The 18,137-nt window shown below is 39.4% G+C and overlaps 1 protein-coding gene across 1 annotated transcript in view; it reads left to right on the top strand.

Annotated features, from left to right (window-relative positions):
- Positions 1 to 200: 200 nt before the first annotated feature.
- The window catches only part of FAM114A1 (family with sequence similarity 114 member A1), a 38,738-nt gene continuing 20,801 nt past the window's right edge, over positions 201 to 18,137 (top strand). The window contains exons 1-6 of the mRNA XM_086612485.1: positions 201 to 554; positions 1,852 to 1,939; positions 13,733 to 13,846; positions 13,997 to 14,103; positions 15,940 to 16,074; positions 17,865 to 18,017. Coding sequence (XP_086468611.1) covers positions 201 to 554; positions 1,852 to 1,939; positions 13,733 to 13,846; positions 13,997 to 14,103; positions 15,940 to 16,074; positions 17,865 to 18,017 — 951 coding nt within the window. The remainder of the gene's footprint in view (positions 555 to 1,851; positions 1,940 to 13,732; positions 13,847 to 13,996; positions 14,104 to 15,939; positions 16,075 to 17,864; positions 18,018 to 18,137) is intronic.

An 18,137-nucleotide genomic window follows, 5' to 3' on the forward strand; every position in this document is an offset into this window, starting at 1 on the left:
GATGAATAGAGTATTCAGAGTATCCTTGTGGTACCAGTGCTGGCATGATGTATGTGCCACAGGGCTCCGTGCTCCCGGAGGCCTTACATCAAGGCTGTGTGTTTTTCTGCAATAGTTTGTGGTAAACACTGCATTATTTTATAGTTATTCAAATGTTTATGGGAACTAAAAGAATGTATTTTCTATATTCAGAGTTGAAAATGTCTGAAGACATAAGTGATGGCATCTCATCTGAAGAAAAACCTGAAGTAGTGGAAGTGCCCAGCAATGAGGTATTGCCTCACGAGTCAGAAGCTGAGTCAGTACCGCACCTTGTGGAAGCTGAGATCGTGCATGAGTCTTCACAAGATGAACATGGACAGGCCACTCAGAGTGCCAGGAATGGACAGGAGGAAGACATATTTATTAACAAAACCCCTTTGACTGAAAAAATAATCGAAAGTCTGCCTTCCAGTGGACAGGTGACTGAAGATACGCCCAGTGAGTGCAATGAGACCGTAAGCCTTGATGCAGAACCTGAATCTGAAGAAACACTGCATGAACAAAGCAGTCCAGTAAGTATTACTTTCTTTTCACAAAAACTCTCCCCTCCCTGCTTTGTAAGGACAGGATTTTGTACAATGTACACTGTTTTTCACAAAAGCCTAGGGAGTTATATACAGAAAACCTTCGTGGGAATAAAATAAGTTAAATCGCAACACCAAGCTTTTGGAAACTAGCAATAGTTGGATTTCTCTTTGGTTGCAATAAAACTATACCAGAACCTAAATCTTACTAACAATCTAGTCCATTTTGTATAGATATAGCACTCCTGTGATTTTGTTATCCGGCTTTCTGTACAACTCTGCTTCGTTCAGTTCACAGAATGAACCTAGAAGAGGACAGAATTTAAGCTGCATATACAGCACTGAATCTTGTACTTGCTAGTTTTCAAGTCATTGGCTTTACAAAAACAGTGTGTGTTTCACAAGGCTTGTTGAAACAGCCAGTAGTTTTTGATTTGTTCTAGGCCAGTAGTTTTTGATTTGTGATCCACAGACCTGTGGGACTCCAGTAAGTAATTGCAAGAAGTTAACAAAAGAAAACTAAGAAAAACAAGGCTTTTTTACGGTCTACACATCATCCAAACCCGATACACGTGACATAGCTGAAGATGTTCTTGTTTCCATTGAAAAATTTTCATCCACAAATTGGAAAAGGTTAAAACACATTGGTTTAGTCTCTGCACCAGTCATTCCATCCACAGGGGTCTGTACACTGCACAATGCAGACCTGTCTTGGGATACTTCAGCCTTTGGTTTTTGTTGATTTTGTATGGATGACGTTACTGGGGGCTTTTGTGAGGCAACAGTTTCTTAATATGATTTAAATATGGAATAATGATAATTGCTTGATACCACACATTAATGTAAAACATGGGCAGCACCTCCTCTGGCTGTGTTTTTATTGAACTCAGGAGTTCCCTGTGCACGTCTACTGGGTTACACCTGTGAGGAGACTCAGGCAGAGAAGCCTCTAACTCTGGCTCACAGTAGAACTCAGGAAGGTTCCTGTCTCTCCCTAGTAATAGCCCTAATAAACTTGTATGGCTTTATAGGATCGGATGCCTGAAGAAATATTAGGACATCTGTAAAGACATCTCTGGAGTTTTAGGTGCTTTCAGGAATAGATGACCTAAACTAAGCTTCCCATTCTGCTTTCTTGTGCACAGAAGCTTGAAGTCCACATAATACCCAATCTGTCATCATTTATTAAATGCCAGATTTTGTTGCCTGACAGATTCTTTGTGTTTCCTCTTGCCTTTGGAAAAAATGAGTTTTAAACAGTGGAGTAATATTTTTGTTCTTATAGGCCGTGGACTCCTCATCTAAAGCAAGTAGATGGGGAGCTTGGGGTACCTGGGGAAAGTCTCTCCTGTCGTCAGCTTCTGCCACAGTGGGTAAGTGTTCAGTCAGTAAAGTACGTGGAAATAAATCGTGATTTTAATGTGCCATTAGTCACAGTAATGTCGTATCTTAAAGATTCATAAACAGTTTTGTCCTGACATGCTTGGCAAACATGACTTTTTTTTAATAGAAAGAAGGACCTTCCTAAACTGTCAAAGCACATATTTCTTCAGGTCAGATTATGGACATGGTACTAGGCTTGTTTGTGAAGTTGGTGAATTACCTCATTGTGGCTTCTTCACAGAAAGGATAGATAATCTGATACAATTGCTATCAGCCAAAGGCTTATGGTTTTTGAAGTCAAAGCACTCCAGCCCAGATTCGTGCACATGCATGTTTGTGGTTTATACACCATGATTTCTATCTGTACAATGTGAATTCACTTGTAAATCATTCCAGCTTTCATTGACACCCAGTGAAACCGTTAAGCTATCACACCAGACTTCAGAGAGTAGAACGACATACTGAGACACAGACCCTGTACTCCCTCACCATATACTCTCATTTCCAATGGGATGTCAGTACAAAATGCTCTTGTGGAGACTTTAGGTAAAACTTAGGTGTTTCACATCGAAAACTCACAGACAAAAAGCGAAGCGTGCAAACATCTGGTTACCAGCTGGAAATCATTTCTCACAAAACAGCTACTAAGCCATTAACTAATCAATTCTCATGAAGGATGCACAAAACACCTTCAAAAGATGAACCTTGGAATTAAAATTAATTACTAGTTACTAAAAATAATAGATTCAACAGAGATACTGGTTTTATGATCCCATATAAGGCTAAATAATTCTCCTCCTTATCCTTCTCCGTTCCCGTGGGCAATAAATTATTTCTGTTTCTCAGAGAAGGAGGGGACTTCTCTTGTCCTCTCTTTTTTTTAGTAACACCCACACTGAAGAGTCCATAACTACCTTTTCTTTCAGACAGTCCAACCAGTTAACATACCTGAACTCAGCATGGGTTTCTAAGATGTCTTTACGGTGACATAAGTGAAGGTTGCTGCTGAAGGGAGCAGGCCTGCCCTGCCCCAGCAGTGTATTTCGTCCTTCTCTTATGCAAACAGTAGCCTTCATGTAGTGATATGGGGAGCTGGTTTATGGGAGTGATTTTGAAAAGCACAAATGAAGTAAGAGCTGGATCTTCAGCTGGATCAGTTTGTCAGTTCCCTAGTCTGGCTCACTATTTGATCACCCAAGTGGTACTAAATTGGAAATGATGGGAACATACCGAACATACCAGTGGGGACAAGGGCAGCTTAACTAGCTGTGGAACTACGTAAGTGTGCTCAACTTGTATTTAACCTAAAGTTTAGCACTTCTCTTTCAGACTTGACGAAGGGCCTCTGTGTCAAAAATTTTGCCCATTTTTTTGCCAACACTATTAGTATGTCTGATAAAGGGTACTGCTTTCATAGACTTCCATGAGCCTTGCTTCTCTTACATTCTCAGACCATCATAACAGCAGCATTCTGAAAAGAATTTGGCTTAATGTAAAAACTAAAGAAGAAAATTATGTGCATAAAAGTAATTTTGCTGTTGATCAGTTGGAAATGTAATGCTGATGAATTCAGCAGTTCATTTTCATAGTTGAAGCAGTGGGTTTCTTGAAATACAGTTCTTTCAGGTCATTGAGTTTTTGCCTGTGAGATAGCCATATTTATTTTCTGTTTAGCTTTTGCAATAAATAGTATTCTATCAAATGGCCATTCTAATGTTGTTTGTGAGTAATAAAATTATTTCTTACAAACAGTTACTGTTCTTGCAGGCTTGCAGTGGCAATCTCACTTAGAGTCTTCTGTTGCTTAGAAGTCTTGGCCTTACTGAGCAATTGGTTTAGTATCACAAAGCGTATACATTTTCTGTGGGGCAGTATGGCCATAGATTTCTTGCCCGAGTGACATGAGCTTGCCTTGAAACGATGAGTGCTGTTGGAAAAAGTTTGGGAGACAAAACAAGAATGTGTGTTGTATCCCTTCTTATTGTTTAGTAAGTAAACAAGACATACCTTTTTACAGCTGTTTGTTGCTTTTGTCTGTAAAACCTGCTGGCAGCATTATACCTGTGGACTTCTGTGGACTTTTTAATTATATGATCTCATTCTTATGTAAGCCATATAACATCTTGGTTCATACACGTTAAAATTTCATGCTTAATTGATACTGGCTTCTTAACATATGATCTGACTGTATCAGCATCGTAACTATCTTCACAGAATGTAAATATGTGAACAAGTTTGTTGTCTAGGCAGCCTGACTTGATAAGGTTGTGTGATGTTTTGAATAGGCACGTCTTCACTATGTATATATATTTTTAGAATTATTATGATTTAAAAATGAGCACAGTTGGAACAGGTCAAGGTGCCTAGGCAAAGGAGCATCCACATGCAGAAAAGGAAAAAGAAAATTCAAAAATAATTATGATTTTACATGAGAATGGTTGCACAATGTCGCACTGAAGACGCATCTACTATCTGGTTTCTAGCAGCAACCAAGAGCAACTGGGAGAGAGGCTAAAACTAGATGTACGTAAAGCAGCATTTCCCCTGTTTTCTCTTCCCATTTTCTGGAATCTACAACTTAGACAGACTTCCTGACCCTGGGATCAGAGTAGGGTTGACTTCCCATATTACTATCTAATAATTTTGGATCTAACTTTTCTCTGTGAATTTATTAAATAAAATAGACTTTGAATTAAGCAGAAATCAAATGTATATTCTTCCTTGTTCATTGAACCCAAGGTAACTTGGAAGACCACATAGATAATCTTAGGTTTGTTCCAGGAAATCAATGCAGCAGGAAATCAAAGCAACAGTTTATATTCCTGATATAGAGGGCTTATTTCCTAGTTGTTTGTTATGGAAATTTTTGCTTGATACTATGAAGTATTTACTGTCTGTCACTGTCATAGTCAGAGTGTGAGACTGCATATACCGTGTATCTGCTTCAGTATGGTAATTCCTAGTGAGAGAGAGAGAGAAAAAAAAATAAAGCTATTGGGAATTTCTATAAGCTTTTTTCTTTTTATTAAATATTTATTATTCCCCTTCAAGTTACTCCTTTTAATATCTGAGCAGTTCAACCAACACTTCATCTCCTATTCTGTATCAGAAAATAGATTTGCCATGATCTGATCCATTTTAATGTTGCTTTTTCCTTCAGTGTAGCAAATGGTTTAAGTAAAGCTGCTTTTTTGGAATTAGACTTATCAGCAACACCTTCAATATGTGATTTTTCTGTTGCTCTGTCATTATCTTTGTGCAACACAGCTGCTCGTCTGGTTAAGTATGAGAAATATTTACTATTCCTTATTTTTCTTCAAAATTATACTCTGTAAAAATATTCAGGAACAGTTTGAGGTAGACCAGTAACATCTTAAAGGCCTAACCAAATACATTCAGCTTTTAACAAATAGTGTCATAGAACAGCCCAGGTTAGAAGGGACCTCGAAAGATCATCTAGTCCATGCTTTTATGGGAAAGGGCACTTGGATGAGATTAGCTAACAGTGTGTAGTCACATCTTGAAAACCTCCAGTGATGGGGACTCTATCACATCCCTGGGGAGGTTGTTCCGGTGAATGACCATTCTTACTGTAAAAAAATTTCTTTCTTACAGTTCTTTCTCTTTAAGACTGAGCTGAAATGATTGTTTCAAGGTTCTCAGTTTCATTATCATTCAAACCCTGAGGTAGAACTCCCAAGCAGATTACTGTTTTTACTGCATGGCTCTGATTTGTTTAGCATAGCTGATATTAGTTGTTGATAATAAGGTGGTTTCCATATAGAATGATAGAATGGTTTGGGTTGGAAGGGACCTCAAAGATCACCTAGTTCCAACCCCCCTGCCATGGGCAGGAACACCCTCCACTGCACCAGGTTGCCCAAAGCCTCATCCAACCTGGCCTTGAACACTTCCAGGGATGAGGCATCCACAGCTTCTCTGGGCAACCTGTTCCAGTGCCTCACCACCCTCAGAGTGAAGAATTTCTTCCTTATATCTAATCTAAATCTATCCTATAATTTGTATCTTATCTCTTTAACTAACTCTGCACATATAGCCAGTGATTGTTTTGGTGTTGGTTTTGTATTCTAAAGAAAATATTTGTTGCCTTTGAACTGCTTTTGACATTATTTGGATCAAGGTCCCCACCACAGGTAGATGTGATACTCTTCTACATAACAGAATTTGTAACGTGTTTGGATTAGTAGCAGTCACTGCCTGAACCATGCTTAGTGTCTGACACTAGATGTCACACTAAGAAAGTTATTGAATCTGCCTCGTTAATGAGGTGAAGAGTTTTCTTTTAAAAGGCGCGAGAAGTTTGGTTTCCCACCTTGTGAAACCACAGTGGAGTAGACCCACTGAAATAGTTGCTGGGATGATGAGACGGGAGAAGTAGGCTCACTATGATCTGGAGACATAGATTGTTGTACTTATCATCACCATTTTACCCTCTTTCTTTTAAATTGTATTTTTTAATAAATCAGCAATTACACCATCCAGTCTTTTAGTAACAGTGTTCATAAAACCCTGCTCTAACAGTGGGTTACCGTTGCACCTAAGTTAATCTAATGGCTAGCAGCTACTGAAATGTGCAGTCCTGCACTTCTCTTTTCCTTCCGTGTTTCTTCCTCCTCCCTGTGCCAGCACTCATGCTCCCCTGAGCTCCCAGTTATCCAGTTCATGAAGCTAAACTGACATAAGAATAACTCTAGAGGAAAGAAAAATCTATTTTTTGCCTCTTCAGTTCCTTGAACTAACTCACTGAGATAAGTGCCAGGGCAAGCAGAAGGGACAAATATGGAACATGGAAGGAGCAGAACCTCCCGTACCAGCACCAAGAAGCCATTAGGTCAGTTTAACTCTAATAGCAAACCTATTATCCCCAGGGCTTAAGTGAGGCAAAATATATTCTCAGTCTGTACTTCAAGCTTGTACTTCCATTTTTAAAAACAGCTTGTATGCTTGAAAGCTTGCCTGTTTGGTTTTTCTGCCATCTAAGCTATCTGCTAGCTTAATGAAGGTTATTACCTTCTCCTACAAGCCTTACCTTTCATATTCTGTATTTTTTTGCATGGATGAATTATGGCATTCACAAGGTGCTTAAGTTACGGTGCTGAACGAGCTGCATTTCCAGGCAGTCTCTTCTCTCTTATGCTGTATGCATGTGCTTCCCTCCAGGTTTTTTTACCTCTAGTGCCATTGGTAATGCCAATACCTCTTACACAATAAAAGGAATAAAAAATAGTACCCGGCTGTTTAATTTGCAAGGTCTTTGAAATTTGTACTGTAAAGCTGCTTAATGCATCATGCATTGCTTTTAATTAATTGAGCTAATAAACTGCTATCTTGATTATTTTATGCTTGTGTATATTCTTCATCTAGTTCTTCACCTAGTAGCGTGGCACACGGGAATATCAGACACCCATGGTTCTCCCTGGTGTGCTGAAAACCTTTTCTTGTCACTCAGTATGACAGAACAAAATGCCACTTGTGATGTCACTGTGTTCGTGAGCTTGGATATTATTACGCATGGGTATGTAATAATCAACATTGCGTAGCTTAAACTGAAGTCTGTGCAGAACGGAAAGGCAAATGCCTCAGATAATGTGAAACTAAAGTATTGAAATAACGTGAATATCTCTTCCATTCTCTATAGATGCAATTCCTCTGTTGTGAAATAAAGAGCGATATAAAAAAACCCAAAGGCTGGGTGTTATGCTTGTACTTTATGTGGTCATAAAAAGGACAGGTAATCTCTTCAGAAGACTTTTTTTTTCATTGCATAAATTCACGTGATTAAGGGAAAACTGGTTTTGGGCCTGAAATCATATGGTGGTCACTCAACTGTTTTGTAAATAACACTTTACAGCTGCTGTAGCAGCAAGCCCCTTTTTCACTGTTCTTCCTTTTTAACAATACTGAATGCAAGTAGCAGATGGGAGGAATTGTGGACATACTTTTGGGGATAGCAGTCCTGTTTGCTTTCTTTATGTCTTTTAACATGGGCTTATAATCTAGAAGAGGTTGAAAACCAATAATTTGTTGTAGCAGCCTTTATGCCTATTGCTATTGTTAAAACCTTTTACCATTTCAATAAGGAGATCTGAAACTAGTCTCATATGCTAGCTTAATTGGAATTATTCCTGATTTACAGACTGGATAGCATAGGTATTATCAGAATCTAGCCTGTGTTTTTGTTTTAACTACCAGGAAGAGGATTTTTGCAAAGCCTTGAAGGGAATGGATTGCTAATAGGATAGCCTCAAAGTGAGCACAATGGGGTCCTGCTATTTTAGTGTACAAATCCAGAGCACAGCTGGGTTTTCCACACACCTATACTCCATATAGTGGAGTGATTCCTCCCCAGCCATCTTCAGATTCCTGTTTCATGGTCAGTGTCAGATGTGAATTTACGGCCTTGATCTTCAGCTTGAACTAGATGAAACTTCATTCATCTTACTAGACTGAATTTTGATGGATTGTTCATCAGAAGTGTCCCCGTGGTGCAACACAGGTGACAAAGACTGTGGTAGCCAGGGACAAAATCTCAAACTCTTCCTCCCCATCTGTACCACTGAAGTAGGGAGTCCAGTTGCCTGGGAGCACAAGGTTGACAGGAGACAGCCATTCCTACAGAGAATAGTTTGGATTTCAGACATGCTGTACTGCCCTCTGGAGGTGTCTGTTGGCCTCTTTCAACTCTGTGGGGAATCCAGAGCTACTGAGCTGGGAGGTGGAAGATAAGAGAGCCTAAAGTGAAGTGGGACGTATCTGGCTAAAGCGTTTGTGAGCGCTATGTAATCTGGCCTTGGGCAGATCAGGCAGATGCAAAGGCAGATCGCGTTTTTGCGGGCTGCTTGCAAAACCTTCCTTTTCAAATGAAAGATCCCACCTAGCAGATGAACAGTAGTGTTCTGTTGAAATTGCCGGCCAGTAGAAATAAAAGAAATCATGTAGGCAAGAAAAACAAAAGCAGCAACACAGGAAAAAACTCATGCTTTCTTCAAAAAGCAAGCAGTTAACAATACTCATTGCATAGCTTTTCTGTCTCTGCTGTTGCTAGTGAGTAAATGGAGGCATCTGAGGCGTTCCCAGGTTTACAATATCAGCTCAGTTGTGTTACCACACCCACTGTAACAAAACCAGCACACCTTTATCTCTAAAATGTAGGCTTATCTCCCGTAACCTCTTTTATTTCCGTGCCTTTTTAGATTGCAAATAATCATTTTTGTTTCCAAAGTAACGTGCTCTTCCACTGTGTTTGTGCATGTGTGTGTATCTAGCGGCGCTGACTTGCTTCAGTTGTGGTCTCCTGATCTCATATGGGTTTGTTGTTGTAGTCATACATACATGCCATACAGCTTAGTTCAGCAAAACCACTCCTAGCTGACCTGAAATATTTTCATATCCTTCTAGTGCGTGTAACCACAGCCCGGAAAATGCTGCCTCTTACGAGTCTGTAAATATCAGTACAGCAGCTGTGTGCTTCCTTTTTCTGGAGGTGTAAGCTTGTCTGCAAAACTATGAGAACCAAATTACAGAATGTTAAAAAAAAATTCCACATGTTTAGTTACAGAAAAAAACCTGGAAAATTAATCTGAAAATCCATAGCTCTTTCATGAACCTTTAAAAGGAAATTTTTGCTTAATGTTCATAGTTAAATTTTTATATAATTACAGATCAATAGCATTTTGTTATCAACTCAAATCCTAAAGAAAAATTGTGAGCAGGAGAAATGGAAAGGAATGTGACATGGAGTGTCTTATTACATTAGTTTAAAAGCACAATTAATAGTTATTTAAGTGAGTCCCAGGAATCTGGGGAGTAAATAAAGGACTCCAGAATCTATTCATGCTAATATTTTAATTGAACTAATTAAAATGTGCAGGAGATTAGGATTAGACAAAGTAGTACGCTGCTCTCCAGTACCTGCATTGGAACAGATTTTGCAAGAGGTAAGAAGTTATGCAGCGATGACTTAAATCATTGTGGTGCATAACTTAGTATGTCCTGTACAATTGGATGTACATCCTTGTCTCTAAACTGGAAAGACATGGTTTTGATGGATGGACCACTCAGTGGATAAGGAATTGGTTGGATGGTCGCACTCAAAGAGTTGTGGTCAACGGTTCAATGTCCAAGTGGAGGCCAGTGACGAGTGGTGTTCCTCGGGATCAGTACTGGGGCCGGTGCTATTTAACATCTTTGTTGGTGACTTGGACAGTGGGATTGAGTGCACCCTCAGCAAGTTTGCAGATGACACCAAGTTGTGTGGTGTTGTGGACACGCTGGAGGGAAGGGTTGCCATCCAGAGGGACCTTGACAGGCTGGAGAGATGGGCCTGTGAGAGCCTCATGAAGTTCAACAAGGCCAAGTGCAAGGTCCTGCACATGGGTCGGGGCAATCCCAAGCACAAGTACAGGCTGGGCGGAGAATGGATTGAGAGCAGCCCTGAGGAAAAGGACTTGGGAGTGCTGGTGGATGAGAAGCTCAACATGAGCCAGCAATGTGCGCTGGCAGCCCAGAAAGCCAACCATGTCCTGAGCTGCATCAAAAGGAGCATGGCCAGCAGGTCGAGGGAGGTGATTCTGCCCCTCTGCTCTGCTCTCGTGAGACCCCACCTGGAATACTGTGTTCAGCTCTGGAGTCCCCAGCACAAGAAGGACATGGAGCTGCTGGAGTGGGTCCAGAGGAGGGCCACGAAGATGATCCGAGGGCTGGAGCACCTCTCCTATGAAGACAGGCTGAGAGAGTTGGGGCTGTTCAGCCTGGAGAAGAGGAGGCTCCAGGGTGATCTCATAGCAACTTTCCAGTACCTAAAGGGGGCCTACAGGAAAGCTGGAGAGGGACTTTTTACAAGGGCGTGTAGTGATAGAACAAGGGGCAATGGATTTAAACTGAAAGAGGGCAGATTTAGATTGGATATGTCGTGGGTTAGGTTAAACCGTCCCCCCCACACACAGCCGGTCACTCCCCCTCCCCCACCCCCAGGAATGAGGGAGAGAATTAAGGATAAACGTGAAACCCGTGGGTTGAGATAAGAATGATTTAATACAGATGATTTAATACAGTGTAGGTGCTCACCACCCCCTTGTATGCGAAGCCCGTCTCGTCCCGAAAACTGCAAATCCCGGACGAACGCGAGGCCCCGAAATAGAGAGGGGCAGAGAGGGAGAGATAGTACTCCGAGAGTGGGAGTACTGGGAGAGAGAGAGAGGAAAGGAAAAAAAAAGCAAAGCAATAGAGTGAAAAACACAGCAAGCGCAAAAGAGCAAAAGCGGCAAAAGCCAAAGCGCAAAAGCCCTTCTTCCCGTCTGACCCTCGCTTTTATACTGGGCATGACGCTGCATGATATGGAATACTAATTGGCCAGTTTGGCCCTCAGTCTTAAGTTCCACACAAATCACAAGGGGAATCGTGTCCCCCTTGTCCCAGCTATGCTCCCCCCTTATCCCACCGTGCTTCTGCACTCTGGCACACTGATAAGTCCTTGGCAGCTTGTTATCAGCGTTCTTCTCAGAGTGAGCCTCTGAGTAAAACCAAAACATGGAGCTTTTCTAGCTGTTAAAAAAAAAAACCTCTGTCCCAGCTAAAACTAGGACAGGATATAAGGAAGAAATTTTTCACTCAGAGGGTGGTGAGGCAGTGGAACAGGTTGCCCAGAGAAGCTGTGGATGCCCCATCCCTGGAAGTGTTCAAGCCCAGGTTGGATGAGGCTTTGGGCAACCTGATGTAGTGGAGAGTTTCCCTGCCCATGGCAGGGGTGTTGGAACTAGATGATCTTTGAGGTCCCTTCCAACTCTAACCATTCTATGATTCTATGATTCTATGTACTGCTTTATTTTGTAAGACGTTAGATAAAACAGACAAAGGTCATGTTTTCTTGAAACAGGTAAAAGCATTTACCTGCCTAGTCTCTCTGTTTCACTGTAAAACATCAGGATCCGACGCAGCTTATGCTGTCGTATAAATAATCATTTTTCTCTGCTCGTCTGTTCCCTACGGGACATCTGTTCTTTGTGTTTACCTCCAGATGCTCCAGTTTTTTTATGTGTGATCTTTCAGTAGTGCTGCTTCCCATATGTTTTCTGGAGTATATTTATTACTGAATTCATAGAGCACCTGATGTGCAAGCCATCTGGAAATCATAGAGTCCTATATCTAGGCTTTCCTTCTTCCTACTCCATTTCAAATGATTCTGCTGCATCTTCCTTTAATCAGAAGTTCAAAAGCATATTTGCATGACTAAAACCACACACATGTATGTGTATGTATATTCAGAACACTGCAGAGCACTTGTTATTTTGCTGTAGTTAATGTAACTCAGAAGAAGTGCTTTGAACTTGTCTAATAGAAAGTGCACACATTTCACTTTGGGAAAGTATGGACATTTTATGCTCGACTTCATGCCTTAGATGCCTATGTATCTGCCTGAGCATCTGTATTAATGACTTTTCTGAAATGATTTATCTATTTACAGTTCAGTTTAAGTTAACAAAAGCAAAGAAGGATGACATTGTCATTAATACTTCTCGTAAGTAGTTAGGCAGGTAGTTAAAGCACTCTGTATTGTCCTATTGCTAGAAGGGATCAGCTTTACATGAGATGCAGTAATGGTGTACTGTGCAAGAAAAAATAAAATAGGGTCACTGAAGCCATTCCATTTTGTGTTGGAAAGAAATATTGCTCGCCAGATTGGTTGTTTACTTATTGTCTCAGCTGATGTGCAGAAACTTCCAGCTGAGGAAGATGTGCTAGCTGGGTCGTTTGTAATGAGAGAAGCATATAATGAACATACTTATGGATATGTCCAGAAGCAGAATAGGCAGACAATTTGAGGGTAGTCTTTTTCAAGAGCCGAGTTTTTCAGCTACAGCTAATGAGTATTAGGAAGCTACTGCCTCCTTTTCCTGGCTACCAGCAAAACCCTGTCCTATAGCAGCATATTACCAGTCCATGTGATCTGCAAGTGTAAATAAAATCTGTGTAGAAAAGCAGCAAAGCAAGCCCATTTTGTCAAAATTATTCAGATAAAAACACACGGATAATATTCTTTACATTAAACTGGACCATTTTAATAGAACAGAGAGTTAGAGAGTCACTAAATATGTGTCAGGTAAAGGTGGTAAAATCTCTGTAGGAAATCAATTACCACTGGAGCAATAACTCAGTCTGTATCATCTGACACCAACAGACTTTACAAAGTATATTTTTCCTTTGAGGAGAGGTACTTTAGAATTTGATTTCAAATGAACAACTGAGGAGCTTAAATCCTGAAATAAATTTGAGGACCTGAGTGATTATTCCTAAAATACTTAGCTAACTTAGCACCAATGCAGCAGACTGAAGAGCAGATTCCTTACCTCAGCTCTGTAGTCACCCACAGTCCATTAATTGTGGGTTGACTGTTCTAGACTTCTGAGAACTAGATGAGACCAAACCCTACAGCGTTAGGAGGACCATCAAGTTCTGTTTAAACTCATTGTAATAGACTGTTTAGCATTTTGAAAAGCAGGGAACTAAACTTAAACCTGTCACTGAAATAAGTTTTACATTTCAGATTCAGAGTAATTTATATTATGTTTCAGCTTTATAATTTCTAGTCAGTTACTATAATGGATATAGTAGAACGAGTGAATTATTAACCTAGAAAAAATGAAGCAATTGAGGTAAGTTTAATAGTTATTCTGATCGTCATCATTCATAGAGTATAAGAATGCTATGCACTGTTAGTAGTAAGTTTTCTGATCATATAGTCTGAAATATGCTTCTACCTGCAGGTCATGGGATAACAGCAGTAAAGGAAAAAGCAGGAACTACCCTAGGAATTCATAATGCCAGTTCAGCATCTTCGGAAACAGCAGAGCCTCCTGCAGCTGAAAGTCCAATTACACGTAAGTTCAAGTTCACTGAAATTGGACAAAACTCTTTGACACTGCTAAATTCATCCAATTTACAGAATTTTAAGATTTTGATCCCAGAATCCAGTTTACTGTAATTTGTGACTTGAAAGTATGCTGTAGCTTGCTTTTTTCTTTCGTTAGAAGCAGAAGTTTCTTTGGACCAAAGCTCTTCTGAGAATATTCCTTCTTCTCCTTCATCTGGATCTCGTGGCATGTTGTCAGCTATCACTAATGCTGTACAGAACACAGTGAGTCATTTTAGCTGCCTCTCTGTTCTAGTTATTCTTCATCATTTTTATTCGCGTCTTCACTGTAGGTCACATTTAACAGGTAGAGTTTGTTCAGTTATAGGTCATAGGTCTTTGTAAAAACAGTTCTGTTGTAAGTCTGTTTAGAGTCTCTTCCTTGGCAAAGTAACTGTATCAAATAAAAAAAAATAGTCAAACACAGTTACTACTTTGGCACCAGTTTCAATGTGAAAATATGGTCTTCTCCTAAACTATATAGAATTCTGCAAGTTCTTGGGGAATCTTTTTTGTAGTTGTGGTACCATCATCTGTTTTTTTTTTACAGTTAAGTCCTTCCAGAGAAAGTATGGCAAGTTTTGTTATCATTTTGAAGGCAGATAAAATAAGAAAATACTCCATTTACTTTTTTTAATGGTTTTACTAAACTCTATTGTTAGTCCCTCGCCCTCACCCCTCTATCTAGGCTCTCATTCCATATTAGCCTTTTAGCCTTCCCGGAAGGTGGTCTGGTGGCAAACTCAGTGAGGCAAAGTCTTTTATCCACGGTTCTTTCCTATTACGCTTTCCGTGTATGTTCTCTTATATTGTGTGTTGCACTTCATCCTTTTCTGGTTTTCTGTGTTTCAGCTTTTCACAGAATCACAGAATCACAGAATGTTAGGGATTGGAAGGGACCTCAAAGGATCATCTAGTCCAATCCCCCTGCCTGAGCAGGACCACCTAGATTAGATCAAAATCCTGTACCATACTGTTTCCAAATCAATTTTTGTGTCATCTTTTTCCTCAACATTTTTTTCAGACTATTATCATGCAAATGTTTTCGTCTGGGCTTTTCAGTATGATGCTTCCCTTGAAATTCTAAGACTTTAAGCATCAGCTAAAAAAGCATAGGAGACTAAGTCCCCATTGAGCATGTTTTACAAAGTGACAATTCTGTTTTAGTGCGTATCCAGTTCACTCTGAGTGCATCATCACTCTAATACCAAAGATTTTGGGAGCATAGGGAGATTCCTATGGACTATTCCTAAGACTGTTGCTACAGAATCTGGAGCATCATAGGGCTTGTGAGAGCTGGGCACCAGTAAGATTACCTGAGCATTGTATAAGATTTTCAAATGAGAGAAATGTTTTCTTGTGCAAACCTCAAGAGGCTACAGCAATGAACGTCACCAAACAAAAAGCATAACTTAAGGTCTCAGTAAGTTGCCTGTAATGCCATTGGAGACTTTATAGGGTTTTCCATTTATATTAGGTTACATCAGCACATGAGTATATGACAGATACATAATCCAGATTGAAATCGAGATCTTTAGCCAGTGAAAATTCTTCAGTGTACATGAAAAGTGATGAGTGAGGGTGAGTGCTAATGCACAGGCACAGGAAAAACAACTGTATTTCGATAGACAGTTCCAGAGTGATCATAAGTGTCAAAATTTTAGAAATCAATTAGGTAAGGCAGGATCATACTGTTCATGATGGACTTTGGCTACATATAATTCATATCTAAAATATGTTCCCACGGACTAGATGCCACTTCGGATGAAATTAAGGTGGCCTTATTCATAATTTTTTTGTCGGCAACAGCTGTTACGTTTCCTCCAGCGTAAGTCTTTTAATTAGCTACAAGTATTTGTATAGTTCATTTTTTTCTCTTTGAAAATATGTTCAGAACAAGGTAATATAATTTTATAAATGTATCAATCTTATTGTTAGTTAACGCATAGAAAATCTAGGGACCTGAATGTTCAAAGATGGTGTCAGCAAAAGCAACACTCTTTACAGTTCATATTAGCATAAAGCAGAAAGAAAATAACCGCATTGCTTTATTTTATACAGGGGAAAAGTGTATTATCTGGAGGCTTAGATGCTTTGGAATTTATTGGGAAGACAACCATGAATGTCCTTGCAGAAAGTGATCCTGGATTTAAGAGAACCAAAACACTGATGGCAAGAACAGTTTCTCTATCTCAGGTTGGATTTATTTAAATACAGCTCTGTCAATGCAGTTTCAGATTCCTTTTCCAGAATTTCAGATGCCTCAGGGAGAGGCTTTTTTTATTGCAGTAGATATTGGCTAGGCTTATGGAAATAAATATTGTGCTTTATATTTACTCCGCTTTTTTTTTCTTCTCAGAACCACAAAAGATAATGTAAAGTCATCTTTTCTGCATAATGACATGTACAATAGCTGATTTTATTATGTGATGATAAATCATGACACTCTGGAGACAGAATTAAATTGTTGGGGTTTTTATAATGGCTGTAGATAGCTGTAGACTATTTCTTAGTTACTAGCACTATGCTACTTTCCTTGGAAATGAGTAATACTGGAATATGACATACATTTCATTAGGAATTAAAGCTGTGAAAAGTTATATCTTAATGTCTATCTAAACTATTGTTACCCTTACACAGTCATGACTCATGTTCAAAAGTTGAGAGACATGATAAAAACATAAATATAAGTGCTGTCAGTACAAAATTATTTTAGCTTTGCGGACACTGAGAGGAGGGAGGCTGTGGAAATCAACAGACATTGAAAAAAAATTTAAGGTTACTACGTGTTTACTTCCTTCTAGAGAGGAGTAAGGTGTTTTTCTTTTAAGGAAATGTTTCATCTTTAGTGTTGGTCATTGTAAGTGTAAACAGACCGATACTGTTGTAGTAAGCCAAAAGCAAATGGCTCTTGTTAAGGCCCACAGGGTTAAAATGAGCTTTTGCGAATACCCTCCTAAACAATACACGTGAATTCACACATAAAATCTGAGGCAGAAAGTGACATAAATCAGTTCTCGTGGGTCACATAACACAGTGCTTCCTTTTCAGTGATTTGTAGATAAAACTTTGTGAGTGAGCTTTTGAAGGTGGAGACTGAAAAATCTACCATCATGTCTTTTGTAGTAAATGAAGAACTGAAGATAATACTGCAGAAATTTTGAATGATGCAGTAGTGTAAGTGACGAGAGTTCACCTGCATTCAGAGGCTTATTTGTGACTTAAGATGCAGTTCAGATGTATTTACCTGCTTTACTGTAGCAAACTCATAGGAGAGGCCATTTGTTCCTGGGAACAGAAGGAAGGAATAGAAGATCCCATTCTCTACACTATTCTATCTCTCTTACACACTGATAGGAGTGTATAAGAAGATCACTCCAAAATATCCCCAAGTATATGAAGTATAGTTCTACCCCACCTTTGGTGGAAGTCATACCTTATTAGGCCAATGTCTTTTGTCAGTCCCACTGTCATATAAAACTGACTTTTGTATCTGGTAAAAATATTTTATAGGAAATATTTATGTAGGTGCATTATTTATGCAAGTAGGTAACTAGGTCCTGGAAATAATATTCTTCCCATATTGTGGTCTGTGGAATGGATTGCATGACTCTTTAAGACTGTGTATGAAATAGTCCTTCTTATTTTCCTTTCATTGTAGTTGGTGGCTAAATTTATTTTATGGTATCCATAGATGACATTGCTTTTGAGAACATAAGCAAGATTATTTGTGTGTTCATTGTTTGTCAAAAAAAGATGGTTAGCAATTACCATTGGGAAAACCACACTTAGAGTGCTACTTAAATATTTTATTAGAGAAGTTTATCAAAAAAGAAGTTAGATATTTCAGCTCTAAAATTTCAGCTCTGCAGGTGTGATATAGTCCCAAATTTTATTACTACTTCCTAGAAAAGCAGAAAGTAATAAAATCTGGCATACCTGCAGCACTACCAATAAAACAACAGGAATGATGTATATTTTTGCAGCTGTTGCGAGAAGCTAAAGAAAAAGAGAAACAGAGGCGGGCCCAACAAGTTACAGTTGAAAGAACAGCACATTATGGACTACTTTTTGATGAGTTCCAAGGTTTGTCTCATCTTGAAGCTCTGGAAATCCTGTCAAATGAAAGTGAAGCCCAGGTACGGTATGCAGACAGCATTAATCAAAGCGATTGGTAAGAAATTGTTCTTTACAGTAATTTCGCTTTGCAGCTGCATGTTAAGTTTTTCATCATCTTCGGAGAAAGCTGTCTTGGTCCC

The sequence above is a fragment of the Tauraco erythrolophus genome, chromosome 5 (assembly GCF_009769465.1).
Source record: "Tauraco erythrolophus isolate bTauEry1 chromosome 5, bTauEry1.pri, whole genome shotgun sequence".
Taxonomy (NCBI): Eukaryota; Metazoa; Chordata; class Aves; order Musophagiformes; family Musophagidae; genus Tauraco; species Tauraco erythrolophus.